Raw genomic sequence first — 25,483 nt, forward strand, 5'->3', positions numbered from 1 at the left:
ACTATATAAATGAACAGTTTTTAAAAACAAGATACTGATGTTTTTAGCTTGGACAAGGGTACAGACATTCCCAGCAACCTGAATCCCACCCAGTCAGACATACTTCCAACAGCTTCCATGTGTATGCATGTGCATCCTTTCCCACACCCCCAACCCCTGGTGGAATAAATTGCCTACTCTTTACAGATAAATCCTAGGAAACCGTAACCCCAACCTTTGGAATCAAGGGCACAGCCAGCTTGCTATAGCTATTAGGTCACTTTTCAATGCAGGCTCAAGGGAAAATCCAATCAAGGGCTACAAAAAAAGATGGAGTGGTAAAACAGAAAATATCTTAACTGGAATAAAGGCTTATATTCAAAACCCAAGCAGGGTCCTTGTCCTTTGAGGGATAAAAGGTGCAAAAATAACAGCAAGACAACAGGAATAAAACCCACATGAATCACTGTGGCATCCAGTTTCTATTCACAAAGAAAAAGCTCCAGTCCATCTTTTAATTTTTTTTGAAAAATTCCTGACATTACAGAACTAAACTGAAATGTATTAATATTCCACTCTTACATTTCCATGACAAACAAAAAAATTCATGAGCCAAAAAAAAAAAAAAAAAAAAAAACCAACAGGGAGAAGCTTATAAAACTAAATATGGATCTCAGCATTAACAGCTGAACAGAGAAAGGAATTAAAACGCTTTAATTAAAAAATCACGAGTGGATGATAAAGTGTGTAGAAACTGAAAATTTACAAACTATTTAAAACCTGGAATCGCTGACTGTTCAGAAACTACACAGATGGATCATGGGTGGTGGTGAACAGCAGAAAGGGATTATGGATGAATCTGCATTGTTCTAGCTGCTCCCCATGCCACCCGTCTCCGAAGAAAGCCTGTAACACAAAACAAGAACTCAGTTAGTTTTGAGTGCCCAACTGTACCTCACCTCCAAATCTTTCAACCTGGCAGGTGAACTGTGAAGAAGTTTATGTGAAACATAATCAGTGGCTCAATATCAAGGGCGAAATACTAACGTTTTCTGGATTTACTAGTTCCATGTACCTGTAACCCCTGCAATCCAAGCTTCACAAGGGCAAATCACCTCAGAATCAAACTGAGGACTTCGGTTACCAAGTGTGGGTGCACCTCCAACTATGTTCTTTGGAACCTTTGTGGGAAATGTCCAACACTTTATGAAACTACACCACACAGTAAAGTATCCTCTTTGAGAGTCACAAAACACAGAAGCAGTATTTCTTTACTGCTGAGCTTATTTCCACTCCTCCTAAGATACTGATAGAATAGTTTAGGAAACATTTATCTGAAAGCTTCACAAAGCTAGTGCTGAGACAGCTTTTTATTCTAGAACAGTCCCAGGTTTCTCTATCAATATGAAGCGATAATGCAGTTTTACCCGGCCAGATGTGGCTCAGCAGTTGAGCATTAACCTAGGATCCAGGAAATCTCGGTTCGATTCCCAGTGAGGGCACATGCCCAGGTTGCAGGCTCAATCCCCAGTTGGGGGCATGCACGAGGTAGCCGATCAATGTTGACTCATCATTGATGCTTCAACTCTCTCCCTCCCTCCCTCCCTCTCTCTGAAATCAATAAAGATATATTTTTTAAAAAGATAATCCCTTAAACACTAAGGGATGTCATAGAGGGAACAGCAAGTATGGGTCAAGAATTATACTCAACCTATAGTTTTCAGGGTTAATTTTCAGAACTTAAAACTGGAAGGCAAAACAACCCATTTCAGCAACTCTCTAGCCTACTCTAGAAGCTCCCAAATCTGTTTTGTTTTGAATGTATTTATTGATTTCAGAGAGAAGGAAAGGGAGAAAGAGATAGAAACATCAATGATGAGACTAGAGTCATTGATCGGCTGCCTCCTACATGCCCCCTGCTGGGGCTTGAGCCCAAAACCGGGCAGGTGCCCTGACTAGGAATGGAACCTTAATCTCCTGGATCCTAGCATAAGCCAATGCTCAACTGCTAAGCCACGCCAGCTGGGCCAAATCTGTGGTCATTAACATACCTGGGTATAATGCATTTATTTGAAAACAATCATTTGAAGCCTTGGAATCCAATTTTGGGTTTTAAAGGAAAACTATGTAGGCATTTGGCTTGCTTCACTGATATTAGGTAGCCAGCAAGAGTTAGCTTCCATTTTGAATAGAGTTAAATATATTACCACTAAAGTTTCAGTTCATAAACTTATTTCATAAAGACTTTAAAATGACTGGCATAACCTATTTATGGTCTCTCATCAAGGGAGCATGAATACTTCCCCATCTGTATCTCTTCCACAACAATTAAAGCCAACAGCTGGCCAGAGGGGCAAGAAAAACAAGGGCCAAGAAATAGTTGGGTCTTTCAACTACAAACTAATTTTAAGTCAGAAGTGGTATTTCTACCTGGGAGTAAAAGGAAATATTTTGTTTTTATAGAGGGTAGATTCCTGCCAATAGCAAAATGGGATAATCTAGGGTAATGCAAACAACAGGCCCTGAGGGAAGTGCTAGAAACAGTTTAGATCTAGGACCTAAAAAATTAGGTTAATGCAAGAAGGTGGCGGCACTTTGTCACCAAAAAGAGCTTAGAAACGAATGTCCAGAATTTATGAATACAACCTGAGCAGGAATTGAAGAGGGGGCAGGTGTAGAGGGGTAAAGGAGATGAGGGCCTGGCCGGGCATGGCTCAGCGGTTGAGCGTCGACCTGGAATCCAGGCGATCCGGGTTCATTTCCCGGTCAGGGCACATGTCCGGGTTGTGGGCTCGATCAATGACTCTCTCATCATTGATGTCTCTCTCTCCCTCTCCCTTTCCTTTCCTCTCTGAGATCAATAAAGATATATTAAAAAAAAAAAAAAGGAGATGGGGAAACCCACCCAGAAATACTATGTTAAGGACTCTAGGTGATGGTAGTCAGCCCTTAAACATCTAGATTCCTTCCCAGCAATCCTCCTTCAGGGAGAACTCATTAGGTGAAGAGGCCTTCCAATCAAGAACCAGATAAAATAAAAACTAGGTCTCTGGGGGGACAGGATATGAGCAAGATTAAGTTCATACAAAAAGAGCTTATCTAAGGGAGAGCTGGACTATGTGATAAAGGAGCAGCTAGCAACTAACAAGAAAAAGCCTATCTGGGCAATGAACTAACACCTGCCCCTCTAGTGTCCATGTACTCTTGGGACATGTAAATGAATTTGTAGGCCTAATCTGGGATGAAGGTGCCACACCACCAATGTAACATTGCAATACTCATAAGCAATTAGTTTTAACACTATAAAATATACCAAAGGGAATGTAGGAAAAGGTCATCAGGAAGAAAACCTCTACAGTGGTTCTCTAATGCCTTGGGAAGAACACTATCCTTTCATTATCCTAGCAATATGTATGCAGGTAGAACAGAAGATGCCTTTTGCCATTCTACCTACAGTGTTTCTATCCTTTTATGGAGAAGAAACTGTGGTCTTGGATAAGAAAAATATAAGGCTTCAGGGAGATTAAGTAAACCTTGAGTTGTTAGTTCTCACTAGTCATCCAAGTGATTTGCAAATTTAAATTTTCCCAGGGTCTCAATTTTTTAAATGATAAACAAGTGGGTTGATGAATTACAGCTGATATTAATGGTTCCTTGCAAATTTAAGTCTATAATTCCCTATTCATTATAAATAAGAGGGTTGGTGGGGAGAAAAAAGGGTCAGCAAGGAATAGAAAAAAGGATAAAGGGACTTAGTCTAGTAAATCAGGGTTGATTTAGGATGATTGGACAGAATCCTGTCATATTTTGGGTGATGTCACAGGTTGGTTGGTTGAGATTTACCCAATGTCATAGGAAGAGAAGTAATGCTAGTTTAGAGGAATGCAGACAAGCTGGCAAACTTTGAGACTTAAAACAAACTTGCCTCCCCAGTCTGGGTAAAGAAGTAATTTCTTTGTATGTATGCCCTGTAAAAGATCCTCAGAGTAACCACTCACCAGTGGAAACAAGTCTGGGATGGCCACCCCTCCCTGTTATTGCTGCTGTTGGCAAGGTAAGGGATCTGGGAAGTCAGAGAAACTATTCTTCACTAAAGCAGCTTCTTGCCAATTATGGAAGACCCTCGGGATTTAATCTGCCACAGGCCCATCTCCCTTTGTGGGGAATGACAAAGGACTACAAAATTAACCAGGGATACAAAGAGGTCCAGTCAGTTTTATAGACTCCCTAGCCAAGTTCCCACCCCTTTACCCTTCACAGCACACAGTCAACTAAGGTTCTTACTGTGGCAACTTTATTACAACTAGAAACACAAATCTGGCCAACAAGGCCAGCTGATAACTTAACCATTAAATAATTAAAAAAAAAAAAAAAAAAGTTAACGGAGAAGCTTTTATTCATTAACACAGAGCCTAACACATTGTTATATTGCAAGGCAGAATAAAACTACAAAAAAGTAACAGAATGAGAAAGAGCAAGAACTGTGGCTCTAGATAAAGTATTCAACACGTCAGACTCTGAAACAGGCACTCAGCTGAAATGGCCTAAACCTAAACACCCCTTACCATTACCCCTCCCCCACCCTGTTATCCCCCCAAATAGTAAAAAGGAAATGTAACAAGCTCACAATTGTTTGGTTCTCACCAATGTTAACAAAGGAAAACAAAATGAACCAAGAATTACTTGAGGAGGTGCCTCAAGATATGCAATCAGTACGGGGAGAATCTCTGTTTCTCGCCTTTCAGTTTGTTAGTTACACATGGCACGGCAGAGGTGGTGGTGGTGGTAGCTGAAGCCCCGGTACCCTTAGCAGCAGACACAACATTTAGAGCCAGGAGAGGGATGGGTTTCATGCCAAGCAGACTGGAGACACAAGGGGCGGTCGGAAGAGGGTTGGGGAGGCTGGAGGGTGCGTCGGAGGTCCCCGCTGTGGCGAGCGAGGGGGTGGTGGTGGAGGAGGAAGAAGAAGAAGAAGGGGTGGAGGGTTGAGAGAGGTTGATGCTGAGGTGATCAGGGATCGTGACGGAGGCTGTCTGGGAGGAGGGTTTAGCGTTTTCTAAACTGTAACAGAGGAAAAAAGGAACAAAAAAAAAACGGGTGGGTGGAAGGGAAGACCACAAAAGGGAAAAAGTACAGGACAAAAACCGCTTCAGTTATCAGTAAGTGCTTCTGGTTGCAAATTAGGAAGACCTAATACCAACTTGTGATAAGCTTTCTTTTAGTTTGTATCCCACCCTCTAAAGATGTATACCTGCCAAATTTCATTCCACAGTGCTATTTAAAACTGCTACAGTGAAGGTAAAGCTGATAAGACTGAGAAAGGAAACACATTTCCATGTATGACACATTCATCCAACCCAGAGGTCAGAAAGAAAGTTTCAAGTAGAAAATCAAAGCACCCAATCTCCAACAAACGTTTCACCCACAAATCACTTATGATGCTTTGGATATTAATCCACAGAATTAAAAAAATTTTTTTTCTCCCTGTAATTAATATGAAAGTTTGCTTCCATCTCCACAGCAAACTAACCAATATTAGGATGGACAGGGCAAAGAGACCAAAATAGGTCAATGACTTATTTCAAACCTGAAAGAATGTAGCATTTTCAAAGGAAAATGCTGAGAACAGAAGCACAGATAAGACCTAGGGAAGCTTCCTTTTTGGTGAGGGATTGTGGTTAAAAAAATAAAGCTCTTTGTGACTGACTATACTTGTAATAACAGATCTTACAGAACTGGAAGAAACTCAAGCACTACCAAAAAATTCATGTTCAAAAAGTAAAAATACTGCTTCTACTCCTAAATAAGCTCCAAATAAGAGTAATGCCTGCACATGTCTAAGTCAGAACTGCTGAAGTCTGTGACCCCATAAGATGAATTCTTCAAGGCCAAGGAGGCTCCTCTTAAGACTCCATTTTGTTTACGTAAATTCAGAACAGCTGCAATCCATGAAGAGGGGATAAAAGGAGGAATTCAGATTGCCAGAACCAGGGCAAAAAATGCTTACAATCCATTACTGAAAGCACAGAAATCATTCTTGCCTAGTATTAATGATAAAACCAGTGTTTTTTGCACTCAAACCGATCAAAGATGAAAAAGTGAAAAGTAAGTTTTGTGCACACAGAGTCCTTGCTTTGTTAACTGAAGAGCTTCAAAAAATTTTGACCCAAATCCATAGCCTGGACAGTTTCATTAAATAGGATGATCATCAAGAGTGACTAAATCAGGGAGCTAGAGTGAAGTTCTGCTTCCATACAATGTTATAACTGACCTAATATAGAGATCAGGCAAGCACATTACACTTAAACACTATCATAATATTTATGGCAAGCCTATCCAAGAAAATAATTTCCAACTTCAAAGGACATGATTCCTGCCACTTAGCCACCACCCGCAACTAGAAACAAGAGGACAAAACCCTTGTAAACAGCTTATGTGAAAAGTTTACTACCATTTCACTCTGAACGTTAAGAATCTGGTGTGCCTGATAGCTGAAGAAGAAAACAGATCAAACACAGAAAAGTCTTTTCTACATAAAGATTAGTAAATACCTCAAGGCATAAAATGACTGAGGTAAGAACCACAACTGGGGAACTGATAATTTTTTTTTTTTTTTTTAAATATATCTTTATTGATTACAGAGAGAGGAAAGGAGAGGGAGAGAGAGAGGTAGAAACATCAATGATGAGAGAGTCATTGATCAAGCCCACAACCCGGGCATATGCCCTGACCAGGAATCAAACACCCGATCTCCTGGATCCTGGGTCGACGCTCAACCACTGAGCCACACCCGGCCAGGCTAAATTCTTAACCAGTGGATAAAGACCATGGAATTACATGATCAGTGTAAGCATAATATAAAACTCATACTTATGAATTCCTTTCCCTTGCACTATGATTCAAAACTTTAATGCACAACAGAGACCGAATAGTTAGAGGTAAGTAACAACTAGATAAAGGCTACACATAAAAGGGATGGCTAAGCTCCTTGGGAAATGGGCTAACACTGGTTTAAAATGTTAGTAAGCAATGAGAGTGTGACTTAAGCACTAATGGTTGAAAAAGCAAGAAATATGTATTTTTAAAATGCCTTGTAGGATGCCCATTGGACTGTAAATAGTCCTGTTACAATCATTTGTTTAGTAACATTAGCTACCTTCGGATAAGGAAAATAAAACTCCAGGAAGTCATTATTGGATGAGATAATTTGGGGGGGGGTGGGGGGGTGGACACACTAGGCATTTCTGAAATATTCCAAAACCTGTGCCTCCGCTTTCCCACAGGCTCTGAACAACGAACCACATTTCCAATTTGGGAAAAATTGATGTTTTCAGAATAAATGGCAATGGATGCTTCCAAGAAATTCCTTGCTATCACATTACTTCATTATCCTTACTTTAATTAAGGGTACTTTGGAGCCTAAGCCCAATCAGTGAAAGAAATACTGGTCTATATGACATGTACAGCAAGAGACCCACATTTGGTTCTAAGTATGGGTGGCTCCAGCCAGAGCACCTGACCTACTAATAATGAAGACATACTCCCCAAAACACCAAAAGTCAAATCCAAGCATTCTATCCTCCCTCCCCCAACCCCATGCAAACTTACTACAATCTGGTTTTTCTACTGCACTAAGGATGGCTAAAAACAGGGCTAGACTTAAACTTTCCCCATCTCTATATATCCCTACTCCCATTCCCAAATAATCCCACATTTAGTAACGCATTTTAGCTTTCCCCAACACACACATTACTTGTGTGCTGACATCGATGAGACAAAAACAGTAGGGAACCCTTACCTGACATTGATTAGGTATTGAGCCAGGCTAATGCTGGCAGCAGATCCAGTGATGGTAACCTGCCTATCAGTAGATCCTTCCACTGGGTTCGCAATTTTGATCTGCGCCCCAGACATCTGACGGATCTCATTGATTTTGGCGCCTTGACGCCCGATTATGCAGCCAATCAACTTTAGGAAGAAAAACAAGAATGCACACCAAATTAAGAATAGCATGGCAAGGTCCAAGAATTCCATCCCACCCATTCAACCTTCTATAGCTTGGGCCCATGAACAAGGCAGTAGAAACTGCTACTATCTGCATCCTAAATTCTCTACTGATATACTACTCCTGATTGAGTTACAGATTGCTCTCAACTCCTGCCTATTCTTTTGTCTGACCACTACAGGTGAGAGCCAACTAAGCCGACTGATTACCTAGGAGCAGGGCTAGGGCTCATTTTCTTAAGAGTAAATCCAAAGACAAAATAAAACAGAGCCAAGATAATAAGAAACCTAATTTGTCGTAATAAAACTAAAAATAAAGATAAAGGTATCTTTGGTTTTTGGGGTAACAAAGATGCCTAAAACTCATCCTGTCATGAATACCACTTTACTATATTGACGAGGATTCTAGCTAATTTCTAATGCGTTTGCCTTGAGAAAAGAAGTAAAAAACTGGTCTATATTTGCACTGTCCAGTACTGTAGGTACTAGTAAGATGTGATTATTGAACCCGTCAAGTGTGGCATGGCTAGCAAGATTGAGAAATTGAATGTATTCTTCTTCTTAAGTAGACATATTTGGCTAGTGAGTACCATATTGAATAGCACAGATACAACATCCAAAGACCACTGCGCTTTAAGGACAAGGCTTCGGATTCTACAAGAAACAAAGGCAAATGGGAATTCCTACTTGAGAAAAATTCTGCCTGATGAATACTCAACAAGTTTTACCAACTTTCTCCCATCAATCTTTATTCCAGATACTGTAAAGTTTTTAATTTGCTATCTAAACCCATTTTCTTTCCCAGGGCCTTAAAAGTGACATGACACTGCTCAGCCTTCTATTCTTTAAAACCAATTATCTTATTTTCATCCCATTCAACTCAACTAACTATACTTACATCATTTGGAATGGTGAGTTCATGAGAAGTAGTCTGAGCAGATGCATCCAAACCTGCTAAAAGACAGAAGAGAGCAAGGAAGTTCAATGCACAGCATACAAACCCCAACTGACTTGCACATTAACCTAACAGAAGGAAACAAACTGGAAACCCAGCATTGGCTGTTGGGATTCATCACTAACTTGGAAACCTCAAAGAGTAGAGAGGGGTAGAGGGGTGTAGAAATAATGCTGGAAAGGTTCCTCTGTACACTCAGGAAAGCTGATTTCATGCCATTTCCTGCAAAGCCCAGCCTATTAAGGTGTTGGAAGCAAGGGGAAAGGGTGTGTGGTATCCTTAAACAGGACCAAAATCTAACCAAGCCCTTCTGCACTTCTCCCTTTCTTAGAATTTCCTGCTGTTGTGTTCCAATTTTATCTCACCTGATGCTCACTAGCACCAGTGCCAATATTGTGCCTGTTATTGGGTACCATGGACTCTTGGCACACATGCAGAGTTGCTTTAAATATACCTGTATCAGATTAACAGTGCCCGCCCCCCCCCCCCCCCCCACCACACACAGACTATCTTAACCTACACTCCAAGGTCAGAGAGAATGAAATGGCAGTCAGGTGACGGAAATTCATTTCTCCACATTTATTCCCTGTCTTTTGCTCAATTGCTCATTAACTTGTTCTGGATTTTATTTTGTTTTCCAAAGAAAAAGAAAAAAAAAAAATCTGATCAGCAAACACCCATACCCATCTATAATGGCACCTGGACTGGACCAGGGCAGCTAGCTAACTCTCAAGGCTAGCCCTGCTCTCAGCTGCGGTTGCTAAACTCAACACTTTAGAAGGGGGATGGCCAGATCCATCAAGGGACACACAGGGGCACCAGGCCCACCCTTTTGCTCTCTCAGCTTCTTTCTGCCATGTGCATGTTGCTGGTATGTCATGGGCAGTGAAACAAGACTCCCACCAGTTTATTAATATAACAGTAGAATACTACAGATTTTTTTTTTAATCATTACCCCAATAGCCTTTCACCTCTGGAGAGCTGGATTCAATGCCTGTTAAGATACAAGTGAAAATGAGTTTGGTGGTCTCATCCTAACCCTATCGGACAAGTTATTCCTTATACAGAAAAAAAGCCCAAAACAAAACAAAACAAAAAACAAAAAACACTACACAATTTGGCACAAATGGATTGTCTACCCAGGTCTGTGAAAGCTGGTGGAAAGAAAGGGGGTGCCAATCAGATCAAAGGGGTAGCAGTGAGAATGGGTTAGAAGAAATGTCATCCTACCCTTTGCCTGACAAGCATCCCCTAACTTCACCCCAAACCTTCCAGGGCCTTTTTTTCTTTTCTTTTAGAATAACTCATCCCAAATGAAAACCAAGTTAAACACATTACCTCCTTCGGTTTAGCCACAGAAGATAGGCAAGTTTAAACCAGCAGGATGCTGGGTAACGAAGTTTGTCTTAAACAGATGTCAAACTGAGACCTTGGGGCTGGCCTCTGTCTTGCACTACACCTTACAAAAATAAATACTGAGGTATCCATACCACTGAATCCGGTGTTGCCATGCGTCATGGGAAAATGAGACTGTTGCATTGCCAACTGGTGCAGCTTGGTCAACTGCAGGGAGGAAATAGGAGAGGTTGTCATTAGAAGAGTAACAGAGCCAGGGCTCAAGCACATTCAATTTTGAAAACACAGAGCTCCTGATCCCCAAAGTTGACTCTACTACTCAAACTATGACAGAGGATAGGAATGGGGCTTCCATCCCAATCCTGGGGATGGGGAGAATATGAAGGGTTAGAACAGGAATCAGTACAAGAGAATGAATGCATTCTGGGTGTGTGAAAAGAAAAGCAGCAGCACCCGCCCAACAACCATCCCCTTGTGGGCTATTTAATGAAGGTGTTTGCAGCCATTGCCAATGTTGCCTCAGGGACAAGCACAGACAGGGTAGGTAAATAAACTGTGCAATGGTGCTAGGGAAAACACACCATGCAGGATTGTCAGTATTGGGAGAAGGGAAAATGAGGGGGATGCAAGGAGACTGTAAGGAGGAGAGAGATTAAGATGAAACTGAGTGAGTTTTAGCCATCCCCCACTACTAGTTTCTACAGCTTTTCTTCATCTATATATACAGTCTTGGCTGTTGTAAAATAACCCCTTTTCAAGTAGTATACTTCCCCTCCTGGGAACTACCACTAATCCAGAGCCAAACTCAACTTCCCTAGCCTAATGCTCAGCACCTAAAAGGGTTAGTAAGGATAGAGGAAAAGGGGAAAAAGAAACGCCTTTAAACAAAGCCTGAATACAAGGAAGCTTCTATTGAGTTGAATATCCAAGTATTGAGCTTCCTATCCCTCCTTGTGTAAATAAGCCCTGTTCCCACCCCCCAGATGCTTTTAAAATTATCACCTCAAATTGAGGAATACCCAAAGGCAAACCCATTTCCCACTGCCCCATGGAAAGGATTCCATAAGGAGATGCACAGTCCACTGTCAATTTAAATTGTGCCCGGAAATAACAAATGACAGAATACCACGAACATTTCTTTTAGACAAGTTAAACTGGAATGCAAGGAAAGTAGAACCTAATATTCTGCCAGATTATAATTTCCAGGGATTAAATGTCAAAAGACAAAGAAAGTGCCATGCCACTATGATTAAAGATTATTTAAGGGCTGAAATATGGGATTTGCCTTGTGAGGAAAACAACTTAGCACTGCAATTGTTTTAAGACCCAACTCACTTCTGCCTACATGGAAGAAAGGAGTAAGACAATTTTGGATGGGAAAGGGAAGAAGTGAAAACAAAACTTACATCTGGCTGTGGAATGGCATACTGTCCTTGAATGGTATAGGCCTACAAAAGGAGGAAAACAGTTCCTATTAAAAACCAATCACGGACAGCCACCCAGTTGGGAGAAAAAGACAGCTTTCGACTAGCCAAGAAGCCAGAGTTGAACTAGAGAATGGGGAGGCCAGGGATTGAGGCAGTAAATACTATCTCACAAATACAGTCAGACCGGAGTTGACCTTCTTTGAACCCTAGATATGACTTATTCTGGGAAGCCTATAAAGGGAACCATAGCCATGTTCCCTGTAATCAAAGGCAAAATACACATCAGTTTCTTAAGGAAAATGTGAGAAGTGGGATTAAGCACTGTCCCCCTTCTTTCTCCATGTACAGATAGCCTTGGAGGAAAACGGTCTCTTCCCTAAAACCACCCCAACCCCTCTAACCAATTATGGTGATGTGAGTGATTTGTGTTTGCACAAACCTACATGGCATGTTTTGAAACACTTCCTTTTCCCTATCTTATTTTTCTCTACATCTACCTATAGACCTTAAATGCACTGAATCTAGCTGAGTCCCTAAATACTAGGGAGCTGGCTGAAGAACACACACACAAAAAAATCACTGTGTTCTAAGTCCTGCCTTCTCCCACCTCCCCCTCCATAAAAGGCACTTGCAGCTCCCACTATGCCCTCCTCCCCCCACACCATAAACTCAGAAAAAGGAGCTGGGTCTTCAGGGCAATGGGGCGGGGGACAAGAAGGAGCAGGAAGGGCAGGGAAGGAAGGAGTGGCTGGCTAAAAGGATGTGAGGCTTCTCACATCAGTGGCCAGTACACCCCCAAAAGTGCACCCAGGTGGGGGTGGGAAGGTGAAAATGGGGGAGGAGTGGGAGATGGGGAAGAGGGGTTGAACAAAAAGAAAAAAAAAGAGAGTTGGTGTTACCATCTGGTGGGCTACGCGGTCTGTGTGAAATGAGGTGTGGGGGGGGTCAGTCCAGGTCCCCGTGGACAGGTGGTGTCCACAGCACAAAAATCACCAGCGCCACTGGCCCCCCGCGTGTTGGCAGTCTCGGCTGAGGCGGAAGGATTGAGTGAGCCTTGGAGACTGAACATCCCCTCTCACCTCTAGAGGTGGTCCCTCCAGGTCAGGGTTGAGGCACATGGACGGGGTGGTGTGGGGAAAGCTCGCACTGTCGCTGCCTGTGCTGTACCTGTCCTGTGGATAAATAGAGGATTTCAGTCTCCAGGGCTGTCAATCCGGCACCTTGTCACCAGCATGAAATTCACACAAAAAAAGTTGTTTAATTTTTTCTTTTCCTTTAAAAAGTAGCTCACAACACAATTTGAAACGAGCTGCAATAAGTCAATTAAAAAAAAAAAAAAAGTTACCTAGAGGCAGATTTCACACTGCACAATTGGGCTATTTTTAGTAAGAATGAAGGGGTAGGGCAACAGAGCTGATGGCAGCTCCTGGTCAGTGGGGGATTAAGTTGAACCCCTATAAAGCCCACTTTATCACAAAGGAACAAAAGACACAGGTCCATTTGTGGACATTGCATGAACTGGTCCATTAAAAAGGCCTGTGGGAATAATCCATGACGGCCACTCTTGGAAGAAGCTGCAAGCTTTTAGAGGGTGGTCAACTGAATAAAGGGGAGGGAGGGAAAGCAAAGAGGTCAGAAGGGGGAAGTGGGTAAGGGAGGGAAAGGGAAATGAAGAATTGTAAATAGAAAGGATTGCTGTGGCACAGCATGGGAGTCTTTATAATCCCAAAGGGGAGTAGAAGAATCCAGAAGAGCAGGAACTTGGAGTTCCTGGGGAGAAGGGAAAAAACTCCTAAAGCTAAGCCTTGCTACACTGACACTGGCTGGGTCTTTGCTTATCCTGCCCCTAACCAAACTGACTGAAAGCCCTTTGATCAAACCAGTTTGTATAAGGTTAGTGTTAAAAGCAAGGTACTCAACTGTTTCAAGGTAACACTGTGACATGATTAACTTCTTGTGAAAATTCCCAAAACTACATGACAGACTAAGACCCCAAAAGCTTGTTCAGTTTTATGCCAACTCAACAGAATGTGAATGAGACAGACTTCAAGTTTATGCTTCCCCAGTTCATATATAAGATGGGACTAAATAATTGTGCTTGTAAACAGGACAGCCCCAAGTGGGTAAAGGAATTTTGAGTAAAGCACTTGTTTAGGCAGGTACCAAAATGAAGGTCACTATTCCAACCTGAAACCCAGTATTTTAAAAACTGACCTACCTACTCCTCAAATGCTAACCAACAAAGCATAAAACTACCATGGTGATCAGTGCTTGTTACAAAAATCTAACTTCATAATAAACCATCCATGTGCCAAGGATCCTGTGTTTAGGTGGATGAAGGAGAAAAAGCCAAAAGGGGTGCTTTGGTGTTCTTACTCAAACACCAAAGGTCACAGCACCATTGCCCAACATGCTCTTCCCCTTCTATTCTTGCACACTGAACGCCTGCCCCAGCTGATTTGTTATGCCATGTGGGTTCAAACCAGTCTTTATGAGGTTAAGAACCTGGGGGACAATACACTGGAGTTTGGGGGTAAAGGGGTAGGAGTAGGGGAGGTGAGGTGGGGGGAAGGGGAAGTTTGTAGGACACTCAAGTTCTGGACCCCCAATTTTGAGACCACCATCCAGAATCTCCTTCAGAGGTCCAACTCTTTGCTACCTTTATTCAGACCTCTAAAGAATACCCCACATAAAAAAACATGGATGGGGTGGGGATAGGGAGAGTAGTGACACCGAGGCAATTAAACCCTTTCTTCTAAGCCAACCCACCTTAAATTACCAAGTAAACGACCTCTTCGAGTGCCTACAAAACTCCCATTGCCTGCTAAAAATTAAATCAGGGCTTGGCATTCATAGCTTTCTCCAGTACAAAAAATAAAACTAAAAGCATGTCAAACTATGGCCAGAGTACAGCTTTCAGCAAGCATGCAGAGTGGCCTGATGTGCTGCTGGCAAAGTGGACATTTCAAACATAATCCTTGTTCATATCTAGCCCAGCAATAAGAATTTTCTTACCTGACCACCTGCAAAGATGACCGGAGAACTGGACGGCTTGGGCCGGTACGGGATGGTCACGCCCTTCGGGGGGGACTGGGAGAGAGTCAGAGGGGAAAAAAACAAAAAGAGATAAGGTTTCAAAGCTGCTTCAGCTGTGTGGCTTAAGCTCACACAGGTCAGTTAAATTAAAAACTGTATTTCCATCCCCTCACCTACCAATGTTGTCTCTGGCTAGATCTAATCTGAAATCATCTGTAGTTATTTGCCTTTAAAGTAGCAAGATGGTCCGTGGACTACACAGCTCACACTAATTCTCATCAAGGCAGATTCCCCTGTAATAATTTAGGCATTATTTCCATGTTTTCAAAGTCTAACGAACATGAAAAACCTCTACGTGTACATATGTACATTTTGGTTGGTGACTTTTAGGATCTTAATTTTGGCCTGAATAGGTAATTAAGCCAAAATATAAAATACAGCACCTAAATGTTACATCTACGGTAATACAGACCCTGTCCGCAAGTAGTTCAAAGCCTCAATCAGTATTTTTCTAAACTGGACTTGGTAATTCTACTTTCCTTTGTCACCAATCTGGGTCCAACTCCAGATGACAATTCTAAAAAGGTTTAATGTCCCTTAATTTTGCTATTCTTGCTTTAATTAAATAACACATACTACGACCTCATAAGTCATTCATAAACACCATTATGGATACATTTTTTTCCTATACAACTAACACTCTGAATATAATCCTGCCACAAAACACAGAAATTTAAAGAATGTGTCAAAGTTGAATGTACCAAAATTCTGTAATCCAAAAGGCAACTTAACTTAGCTTCTCAGGAACCCAGATACATCTTTTATCCACTCAGTCCAAGCAGTGAATCTTCCCTTATCAATCCCACTAGAATTGCTATAACCCAAAAGATCACTGCTGCTTAGCAGTTCCTATTTTTTTGCTCAGACTGTAAGAAAAGCCAAAGCTAGGGGAAGGAAAATATGAACTCAGGGAACTTCTTCCCCGCCCCCACTGGAGGCTTCTAATAGCTTCACCTAATTCTAGTCTTACTAAATATAGATTAATCTATCTCCCCTAGAATCACCCTCCCCCCATTCTCAGCATGAGCCTGAGGGCTTACCTCCAACATGACCACGCAGATCTGTTTCACACACTCAATGATGGATTGCGGAATGCCAGCAATAGTGATGGCCCGCTCAGTTGAGTTGGGGAGCATATCCCCTGCCACCTGGACCTGAGCCCCTGTACTCTGGGGTAAAAAGAAATTTAAAAGTCAGAGAAAAACAGCTCTTGCTTACTCTTCTAATTCCTCCCAGTAGCAACTTCAAAAATCTAGAGATCAATAGACACTTACCCCACCTCCTACCTTACCCTTTTTAACTTCCCTTCCCACTCTTCTCTTATTCCAGATAGGACTGTTTAATCACAGTTATAAATAAGTTAGCCTCTGAAAGCCAAGAATAAGCCTGAATAACATTCTAAATTTAACCTGTGCTCAAGAAAAAGGCCCTTTTAGACAGTTTCCTTTAAGGTAATGTTAACTGTGGGCCATCAAACAAAATCCCCACAAGTATCACCCACTTTTCATTTTTATTAATCAAATGTTTATATTAAGTGCCAGGCACCATTCCAGGTGCTAGGAATATATCAATGAACAAAACCAAAATCCTTGTTCTTGGGGCATGTACAACAGGCTCCCCAAAACCCCAAATCATTTTTCTTTAGGAGTCATTCAAATTTCATCCCAACATCCAATTCAGTAACTCCCAGTCAAAAGCTTCCATAATTCAATGTAACTTCCATAATTTAAAAGAGAGCAAGATTACCACTACATCCCAATATACCTTCCCATCTTCCCCCCACTATTTAGAAATTTGGCCAAGGAAAATATTTGCTACTATTATATAACAAATTGTAAACTCTTTAGACATGAAAAAGAATTATGCAGATTCATGAAAAAGTTGCCAAATTAACTAAAAATGGAAAACAGGTAATATGAAAGAGTTGGAAATTTGGGTTAACTTGTTCAGTCTGATTTATTCTTAAAATATATGGTTTAAGAAAAATAAATTGTACAATACTTTTCATCCCAATATAATCAAATTGCAATCTTCTAGGACTGTTATTTTAATAATAATCTTCACCTCAACAAATGCTAACTTTTCTAGTCATACTTATAGCTAAGAGAAAAAGCCGCATTTACAATACTTAATTCAAAAAGGAGCACAAAAGTACCAACCTCTCGTATTTCCTTGATCTTGCAACCACCTTTCCCAATGAGAGAGCCACACTGACTAGCAGGGACCACCAGCCTCAGGGTGACTGGGGGTCTACTGGCAGCTGTGCTATTGGTCATAGAGCTGCTGATGTCCTACAAGGAGAAATTAGACCACCACAATATAACAAATTTTATTTTTATTAATCCTCACCTGAGGATATTGTTTTCCATTGCTTTTCAGAAGAGTGGAAGGGGGGGTGGGGATGGGAGGACAGATAGACACATTGATTGGTTTTCTTCCACATTGGGGCGGGGGATCAAGCCTGCAACCGAGGTACGTGCCCCTTGGCCAGAATCAAACCTGGGACGCTTCAGTCTGCAGGCCGATGCTTTAACCACTGAGCCAAACGGGCTAGGGCCAGAATATAGCAAGTTTTAAGCAAATCCCTGGGAACTCATAGCTGCCATAAAAGAACCACTTACCCTTAATAAGGGACATATATATATACATATATATATATATATAAAACAATCCACCATTAACAAATGACCAAAAATGTTGCCCTCAAAACTATTTCTGAAAAGATAAAAATATCTACAAACTTCCCCAGAATTGGCCCTATATATACTACTTTTATTCACCCTGGGGGAAGTGTTCTTGGTAGAGGAAGAAAAACAATGATTAGTTTTGGAAATTAAGAGTTGACTGGCCAAAGGAAAACATGATAGAAGTCAAAATTAAATAAAATTAAGAGGTGAGCCCGGCCAAGCACAGCTCAGCAATTGAGCGTCGACCTAGGATCCAGGCGATTGGGGTTCAATTCCTGGTCAGGGCACATGCCTGGCTTGTGGGCTTGATCAATGACTCCTATCACTGATGTTTCTATCTCTCTCTCTCCCTCCCTCTCCTTTCCTCTCTCTGAAATCAATAAACATATATTAAAAAAAAAAATTATTAAAAGGTGAAACAATGCAATCCCAAATGCAAATAACCAATTCTGTCCTCTTAAAAACTTAGAAAGATTAAGTAGTATATTTTCTAGATACTGTTTTTTCAATTTCTTGGTAATACTACCATTGTACAGATAGTGAAACTGAATCTGAGTCCTTGCCCCAATCACATCTAAAAAGTTGTAATTTGAAATTAAACTGTATTGGCTCCAAAGCCCAGTCTTTCCTGTAACAATGCTGTATCCAAAAAGTCATGGTTTTATCCTAGTTAAATTTAGCCTTCTGAAGATTAGCTGGTTTAAGTATCACTGCTCAGCCTTAACCTCTATATAGTAGCTAGATCTGGGAACTGATTATAAACATAAATCTTAAAGTCAAGGACATTTCTCTTATTTGACTCAAGTATGAACAGTAGACTTTCTTAATGTTTTTTAAGACACGAGTTCTGGATTAGCAGTGTCTTACAGGTCAAAAGGTACATTTCTGATCTTCACAAGGGTAAGATTTCAGCCACCATTAAGTATCCAAGGACCAATCAAGCAGCAGCCAGAAGCTCTCCTCTGCTTGTGGTGTCAATTAGAGATTAGCAGTATTACTGGAGGAGAGAGGGGAAGCCAAGCCTTAAGACATAGGGTGATGGTTAATGGCTGTTCAGCACCTCCGAAGGGTGAGGTTGCTTAACAAAACAAACTTCCTTTTGCCAAAAAGCCTAAAATCTGTATTTTGCTTGATAACCTATAAAACATATTCCTTCTCTCAAAGTACAGTTCCGACACAGAATTATTAGACTGACTTTTAAAAAAAATATAACTGCACCCAAGGTTGGAAGATAGGTGTACTTATGGGCTATATTAGTGTTCAGCAGGGCCCCTAATAAAAGCACATTAATCTAGTTCACTCAACTATGTATGAATCAAGGACATAAAGTTTAGCAATGCAGTGATGGCATACCTTAAAAACTGGTGGTCAAGAAATAAAAATAGCCTGCCTGGGCGTGGCTCAGCAGCTGAGCATCAACCAAAGATCCAGGGGATTGTAGTTCTATTCCCGGTCAGGGCACATGCCTGGGTTGCAGGCTCGATCCCTAGTTAGGGGCGTGCAGGAGGCAGCCGATCAATGACTCTCTCTCATCACTGATGTTTCTAGCTCTCCTTTCTCCCTCTCCCTTCCTCTCTCTAAAATCAATAAAGACATATTTAAAAAAATAAAATAAAAAAATAAAAGATGCTGCTTTTTCACACAATTTTTTTTTTTTACAGTGAGTCCCTGGTAATAGTCAAACTATTCGTTTTAAAACTCAAGTGACTTATATTTTAAACTATAAATAATCAAAATTTTGGGGATGCTGAAGGGGAGCAAAGAACCCATCTACAGTTTTTATAATCCACAATGTCCTTGAATTTAAAAAGTCCTTTGAAAAATCACTAATCTATCTAGAAGCAATTGAAAATGAAGAATGGGACCAGCCGGGAGTGGCTCAGCAGTTGAGCATCAACAAAAGATCCAGGAGATTGTGGTTCGATTCCGGTCAGGGCACATGCCTGGGTTGCAGGCTCGATCCCCAGTCAGGGGAGTGCAGGAAGCAGCCGATCAATTAACTCTCATCATTGATGTTTCTCTCTCTCTCTCTCCCACTCCCCCTTCATATCTCTGAAATCAATAGATATATGTATATTAAAAAAATGAAGAATGGGGATGAGGGAGGAGGGAGAACAACAAACCTCTTCCAGTTTGTCAATGATCATAGCAAAGGCTTTGAAGATGGCATTAGTGGGTCCAGCCAAAGTGATAATTCTCTCAGGACAATTCCCTTCTGAGATGTTGATACGTGCACCACTCTGGATAAGAAACAGAATCAAGAGGTTAAATAGACGAAAAATCTGAGCATATAGATATATAGACCCTCCTAAATAAAATAGGCAAAAAGCTGCCTACATACATGATCTTGATACAAGGCAATGTCCACATCATTTCAAAGACTGTTCTATGTTTGCCCTCAGACTGCAGAAGTTGCCTTAAGCTCTGGCCGGGTAGCTCAGTTGGTTAGAGCATTGTCCTGATAGACCAAGGTTGTGGGTTTGATCCCCAGTCAGGGAGAATACAAGCAGCAACCAATGAATGCATAAATAAGTGGAACAACAAATTCATGTTTCTCTCTTTCAAAATCAGTAAGTTAAAAAGAAAAAGTTGCCTGAAGTTTTGAATAAATTGAGACTTACTAGAACTACATTTCCCAGCATACTATTTGTGATCACCAATAACCAAGCAAGAAAAATACCAATTTCTTCTCGAGACCTTCCCCCTTCTTATCTCTCCTTAAACAGAATTTCTGCTTTTAAGTTTATAACTTCCCAAGGTAACAGCTCCCCAAATCCTCCCATAACTCACCTCCTCGCGCATCTTCTTAACTGACTCTCCTTTCTGTAAGAGGAAAAATCAAGAGTGAGTTCAAACTGCTATTTCAACCCAGACTGACTAAATAGTAATTAGAGTTGAAGTGAAACTATCTTACCTTTCCGATGATACTGCCAACTTCCTGCAATGGAGAAAACGAGTGTCAAATAAGAGGAAACTCGAAGTGTTCATTATCACGTAAAGGAATTTTTAACTGTCCAAAGTAATGAAAAAACTGAGAATTCTTGGGAAGGAGAGTGAGCGGGATTATTCTTCTTTGCTCTAAATTTAAGTAAAGCTCTCAAAGAATAAGAAATGTAACACAGGAGTGATTAAATGCTATCTTTGTGTTCAATGTAAGTTATTAAATATATATATATCTTACCCCCCCCCCCCCCGTAAAGTTTCCCAAAATTGATTGGGCAGGAGAAATCTACCTATCACAAACTATAACAACCTCTATCACAAAAATCTTACCATCCAGGTATGACATAGTAGTTGGCTCTAGGCTCTAGTTAAGCCTTTCCTGCTCAGTGGAGCTTCCCAGTGAAGTCTGTTCATTTTCCCACTACGCTCTCATCTACTCTGCTAGAGAAGAGTGCTAAAGCCAGACACCCCACAGTGCTAATCTGATGAGCTCCAAGATACATGCCCTCTCTTCCTGGCCCCTCCCCTAACAGTTACTATGATCCAATTTCCCAAGCTGGTGCATACCTTTCCATGCATAAGTAGCCGGATGGTGAGAGTGACATTTAATCCACCTTCAATCACACCGGTGTCCATGTCGAGCAGTATTCTGGGGAGCTGGACTTTGAGTGGTCAAGTCTTTGGTCACTGGTGGAGGGGGTGATGAAAGCCAAAAACTGAAATGCAAACATGACCAAATGAAAGGAGGAAAACAGGAGAACTATTTCCCTGTTATGTTCACCATTATCAATGTTTTCAAGCAGACTCTTCCTTAAATGACAGCCTCTCAGTTGGCAGGCTTGTATACATCCAGCACAACTGCAGTAACATCACCCATTAACAGCTCAGGTTCTGTTAAAGAGTATGGAAGGCGACTTTCCAGTCGGCTCTCATTAATGGTCAGGTTTCTGCTGACTCTCAGGATGAGGAAGATTCCTTCAATTGGCAATGGTTCTAAGGGGAACTGCTGAAAGTGCATCAGTCGTCCTTCAGCAGAATTAGGCTTCAATAGGATACCAAAAAAACACCTGAAGTCATGAGGGCAAACCTCAAACTAACCAACTACAGAGAGGGAAAATGACCTTCTGCTTCCCAGTTAAGGAGCAGCTCAGGCTGAAGGCTAAAGAGGACACACGTAAATTTTCTCACTGGTAGCAATTTCTAGGTAAAGAAATTGAGATGAATCTCTCATTAAAAGTTCAAATGTTGATAGATGACACCAAATAATTTTTAAAAGATTTAAATCAACAACCTCACTAAAAAAGACATTATCTGAAATGCCCTCCTTGTAGACTGGTGTTCCTTATTCCACTTTAGGAAATAACTCAATGCATTAACTACAGCCTTCTCCCAACCCAAGTTGATAGTCACTCAGATTTGAAAATTTTTCTTGCTTCTGTGTATTAACTTTTGTTACCACTCAGTCTTTATTCCAGTCTCTTAAATTTTCTTCCAAACAATACAATCAAAATAAAACTGGTACTGCTAAAAATTTATTGTGTAGTTGTTCTGAGCAACAACAGTAACAAGTCTTTCCTACCAAGGAAACCCTTTCCCCACCTACCCTCAATTTCTTAATATTTCTGTTTTAGAACAGATTACGTGGAGATAACTTGTTTTGGATATACCTTTGCCTACAATACTGCCTCAGGACCTAACAGTGGCAGCTTTAAAAAGGCTCTCTCCAAAGTTGTTAAATTTCTCCAGTGACATTTCTAGTATCCCTCCCTTCAAAACTCAACCACGCGCTCTTCTCTTAACATCTAGTTTTCCCTTCATAAACTAGCCACCACTTTGCTCTAACTCAAAGCCCTTACCCTAAATACTTAAAGGTGTTTAAGTGGCTGCCAGACCATTCTGTATATGGCAAGCTACTCCACAGCTATCTCCGCGTGTGATTATTTAAAAGATGGGCTTTTCATCCCCAAAGCACCCTTCCTCCATTTTCAGAATAATTAATTGCTGGCAAAATCCCAGAATTCAACACTTTTCAATCATAGAAAAACAAGAGTGTTGGGGGGAGGGGGTGAGAGGGGGCAGATTTAGGTCTGTAAAAATGACTTTCTTTTTTTAATAAGATATTGTAACAAATTGACAGTTTAATTCCTTACCCCCACTCATAGGAAGCGCTTTACACATACCACAATAAAATAAGTTTTAAAGGGAAAGAAAACGGAAAACCTATTTGAAGCCATTTCTTGAGGTAAGGCACAAAGATGCATTTCTAACTAAATCATCCAAAAATTTCTCTCTTGACTAGGTCAATATAAGTACACAATCCCAACAATCCAGCTCTTAATCCGGCAGTCCATTACTCCTTCTATAAATAGCTCGGTCTGAGTCTATATCGGCAGGCATTTTGTAATTTCAAAATTCGTTACCCGAGAGAACGTCCTGAACAACTCGGTAACTGGGAGGGCCCGTCTACCCTTTCTTTAACTCCGCAGCCCCCCCTACTCTTGGTCATCCTAGCATTTTCCGCTTAAAAAATGCCCCCCCCCATCCCCCGACTAGAAGAGGAAAAAAATAAACGGTTCGGTCGGGGGGGGGCGCTGCGACCCAGGGGGAGGGGCCCGACTAGCAGCGCCTCTACGCGTGGCTGCGCCAGCGCCTGACCCCCGCGGGGAGCCGCGCTCACCCGCCCGGCCAGCAAGCCGGCCATCGCCTTCCCCCACCCCCCTCAACCAACAAATCCACCGCCGCCCCCCCAACCGCGCGCGCGCCCTCCTTAACTCCTGCGCAGCCGCCACCGGGAAAAGGCGGGGGGAGGGGGGCAAGGCCTTGCGCGAGGCCTACTAGGCCGCGCCGGAGCCAGGACCTCGCGTGAACGGCCAGCCTGGCTGAGTGAGAGGGTAGGCGCTCACGCGAGACTACGCGAGGCCGGGGCTCGTGACGAGGGCCGGCGCCCGCTAAGAAAGATGGCTAGAGGGGAAACAGTGCTATAGCCAGGGGCGGAGGGAGAATTTTGAAGCTTACCTGCAGGCGCGAGGCGACTGAGGGGAAAAGGGGAGCGGGCGGGAAGGGGAAGGGCGGGAGGCCGGGGGCGGAACAATAGGGGCGGGCGGGAAGGCGAGGGGGGCCCCGCGGGCGGGCGGAGGAGGAAGGGGGGGGTGGAGGAGGAGGAGGAGGAAGGGGGAAAGAGACCCCGGGGCGGGTGGAGGGCGGCGGAGGGCGGGCGGGCGGGCGGAGGGCGGGCGGGCGGGAGAGGGCGCAGGCTGCGGCTGCTCCGGCTGCTGCCTCTGCTGGTCTGGGAGGGGGACGGGGCGGAGCGGCCCGCTTTCAACCCCGCGCACCCTCCGACCCCGGAAGCGCTAACCGCCCCGGGGCCGCCGAGGCGACAGCGTCGTCCAAACCTTCCCCACGCAATACGGACGGCCTCCCAATAGCCTAGAGCGGCTCCGTGGACACCGTCAGCACCAGAGAGACAACAGTTGGTAGTACATGGCGAAGTCTATGATAGAGCGGCAGCAAGGGGGCAGGGCGGAAACTAGTGTCCCCTAGTGGCCTAGTTGGAAAGTCCAGGCGTAAGTGCGGAGAGAGCAGCGGACAAGGATAAAGGAGAGGAGGGAAAAAGACATGGCTGAGTACATCCATCTCAGATGAGAAGAAACGGGAGAAAACTCGGTAATCTATAATGATACTCAAAAACAGAGAAAAAAACGAATTTTCCACAATGAAGATAACTTTTATGCCAACTCCTTACTCTAAAAATTGCTAACCAGAAGGAAAGATTTAAACATTTATCCTCTCTTCTTAGGAAGAACTGCAACTCATTCTTAGAGTTTTGAAAACTTTTTCAAAAGAGTACTAGCCCCGGCAGGTTTGGCTCAGTGGTTAAAGAGCGTCGTCCTGCGGACTTAAGGGTCCTGGGTTTGATTTTGGCCAACGCCACCTACCTCGGTTTGCAGGCTTGATCCCTGGCCCTGGACTGGTCTGTGTGGATACTTCGCTCTGTCTCTCTCTCTCTCCCTTCCACTCTCTCTGAAAAGCAATGGGGGAAAAATATCCTCAGGTGAGGATTTTTAAAAAGAGTTCTAGCTAATAAATGTAGAAGAAACGAAAGGGTTAGAAAAATCACCATTCATTCTGCAACCCAAAATGAAATAATTGGCTCAGGAAAGTGTTATAAATCACCAAAACTTGAAGCAAAAGGGAACAGGATATTATCATGGTGCCAAATATTACCACACAGATTATTTGCAAATCGCACAGGAAAGGAAAAAAAAGATAACTAAAAATGGAGTGATCTGATAGTCAACACCTTAGCCAAGTAATCAAACTTTGTATCACTAATAGTAGGGCAACTTTGACATTATGTGGTCCTTGATGAGATGCAATAAGTATGTAGCATCACCTATTAAGTATTATTCTCAAAGTGTTTAATCTTAATCTAATCAAGCCTTTAGACCTATCTTGCCATTTACAGGATATTTACATGGAATAACAAATTAAACACATCACACTATAAAGAGGTAATCAGCAAATCCAGAATGTGGGACATTCTACAAGATAACTAGACTGGTTTCTTCAAAAAGGCAATGTAATAGAAAAATGGATGAGTAAGAGGAGGGGAGGAGAACGAGAAATTTAAAAGGCAGTAATACTCTAATGTAATGTATAGATCTTGTTTGGATCTGGCTTATAAAAAATTCCTATCTAAGATATTTTGGAGACAATTGAGGAAATTCAAACATGAATAAAATACTTGCTAATATAAGGAAGTATTGTTAATCTTCTTAACTACAATAATGGAATTGTGGTTATGTAGGAGAAATACTACTTAAGAGGTGCATGATGAAATATTTAAGGGTGAAGAGTTATGATGTATGTAACTGACTTTCAAGTGGTTCACATAGGTATATCAAAGCAAATACGGTTAAACGTTAGCAGATAGCAATTTTGAGTGTAGGTGGCAGGTTTATGGGTGATCATTGTACTATTTAAACTTTTATTTATTTATTTATTTATTTAATATATCTTTATTGGTTTCAGAAAGA

At 42.0% G+C, this 25,483-nt stretch overlaps 1 protein-coding gene across 13 annotated transcripts; it reads right to left on the minus strand.

Annotated features, from left to right (window-relative positions):
• Positions 1-427: 427 nt before the first annotated feature.
• Positions 428-23,870, minus strand: PCBP2 (poly(rC) binding protein 2). 13 transcript variants are annotated; one of them, XM_081128596.1, is made up of 15 exons: positions 23,463-23,796; positions 21,015-21,163; positions 20,419-20,442; positions 20,295-20,327; positions 19,628-19,744; positions 16,977-17,108; positions 15,858-15,986; positions 14,737-14,811; positions 12,801-12,893; positions 11,701-11,742; positions 10,429-10,501; positions 9,894-9,932; positions 8,882-8,937; positions 7,778-7,947; positions 428-885 (listed from the first exon to the last, which is right to left on the minus strand). In XM_081128596.1, exons 2-15 carry the CDS (start codon positions 21,081-21,083, stop codon positions 849-851), a joined length of 1,089 nt encoding a protein of 362 aa, XP_080984722.1. In that variant the 5' UTR covers positions 21,084-21,163; positions 23,463-23,796; the 3' UTR covers positions 428-848. The 13 variants fall into 13 exon arrangements, with proteins under 13 accessions (XP_080984722.1, XP_080984723.1, XP_080984724.1 ...); XM_081128597.1 differs by having other exon boundaries at positions 8,882-8,934; positions 23,463-23,736; XM_081128586.1 differs by lacking the exon at positions 428-885 and adding an exon at positions 4,353-5,040 and having other exon boundaries at positions 23,463-23,737.
• Positions 23,871-25,483: the final 1,613 nt, after the last annotated feature.

This window comes from Miniopterus schreibersii, assembly GCF_964146895.1.
Source record: "Miniopterus schreibersii genome assembly, chromosome: 2".
Lineage (NCBI taxonomy): Eukaryota > Metazoa > Chordata > Mammalia > Chiroptera > Miniopteridae > Miniopterus > Miniopterus schreibersii.

Bases quoted from the DNA above. Each gene is read 5' to 3' on its own strand.
- PCBP2 (XM_081128586.1), bottom strand. From the start codon at position 21,083: ATGGACACCGGTGTGATTGAAGGTGGATTAAATGTCACTCTCACCATC. The intron at 8,938-9,893 runs GTAATGATTAAA...TCTGTCTTTTAG, and splicing joins AGAGGTGAAAGGCTATTGGG to CAGGTTTGGATGCATCTGCT. The intron at 7,948-8,881 runs GTAAGTATAGTT...TTCTTCCTAAAG, and splicing joins AACTCACCATTCCAAATGAT to TTGATTGGCTGCATAATCGG.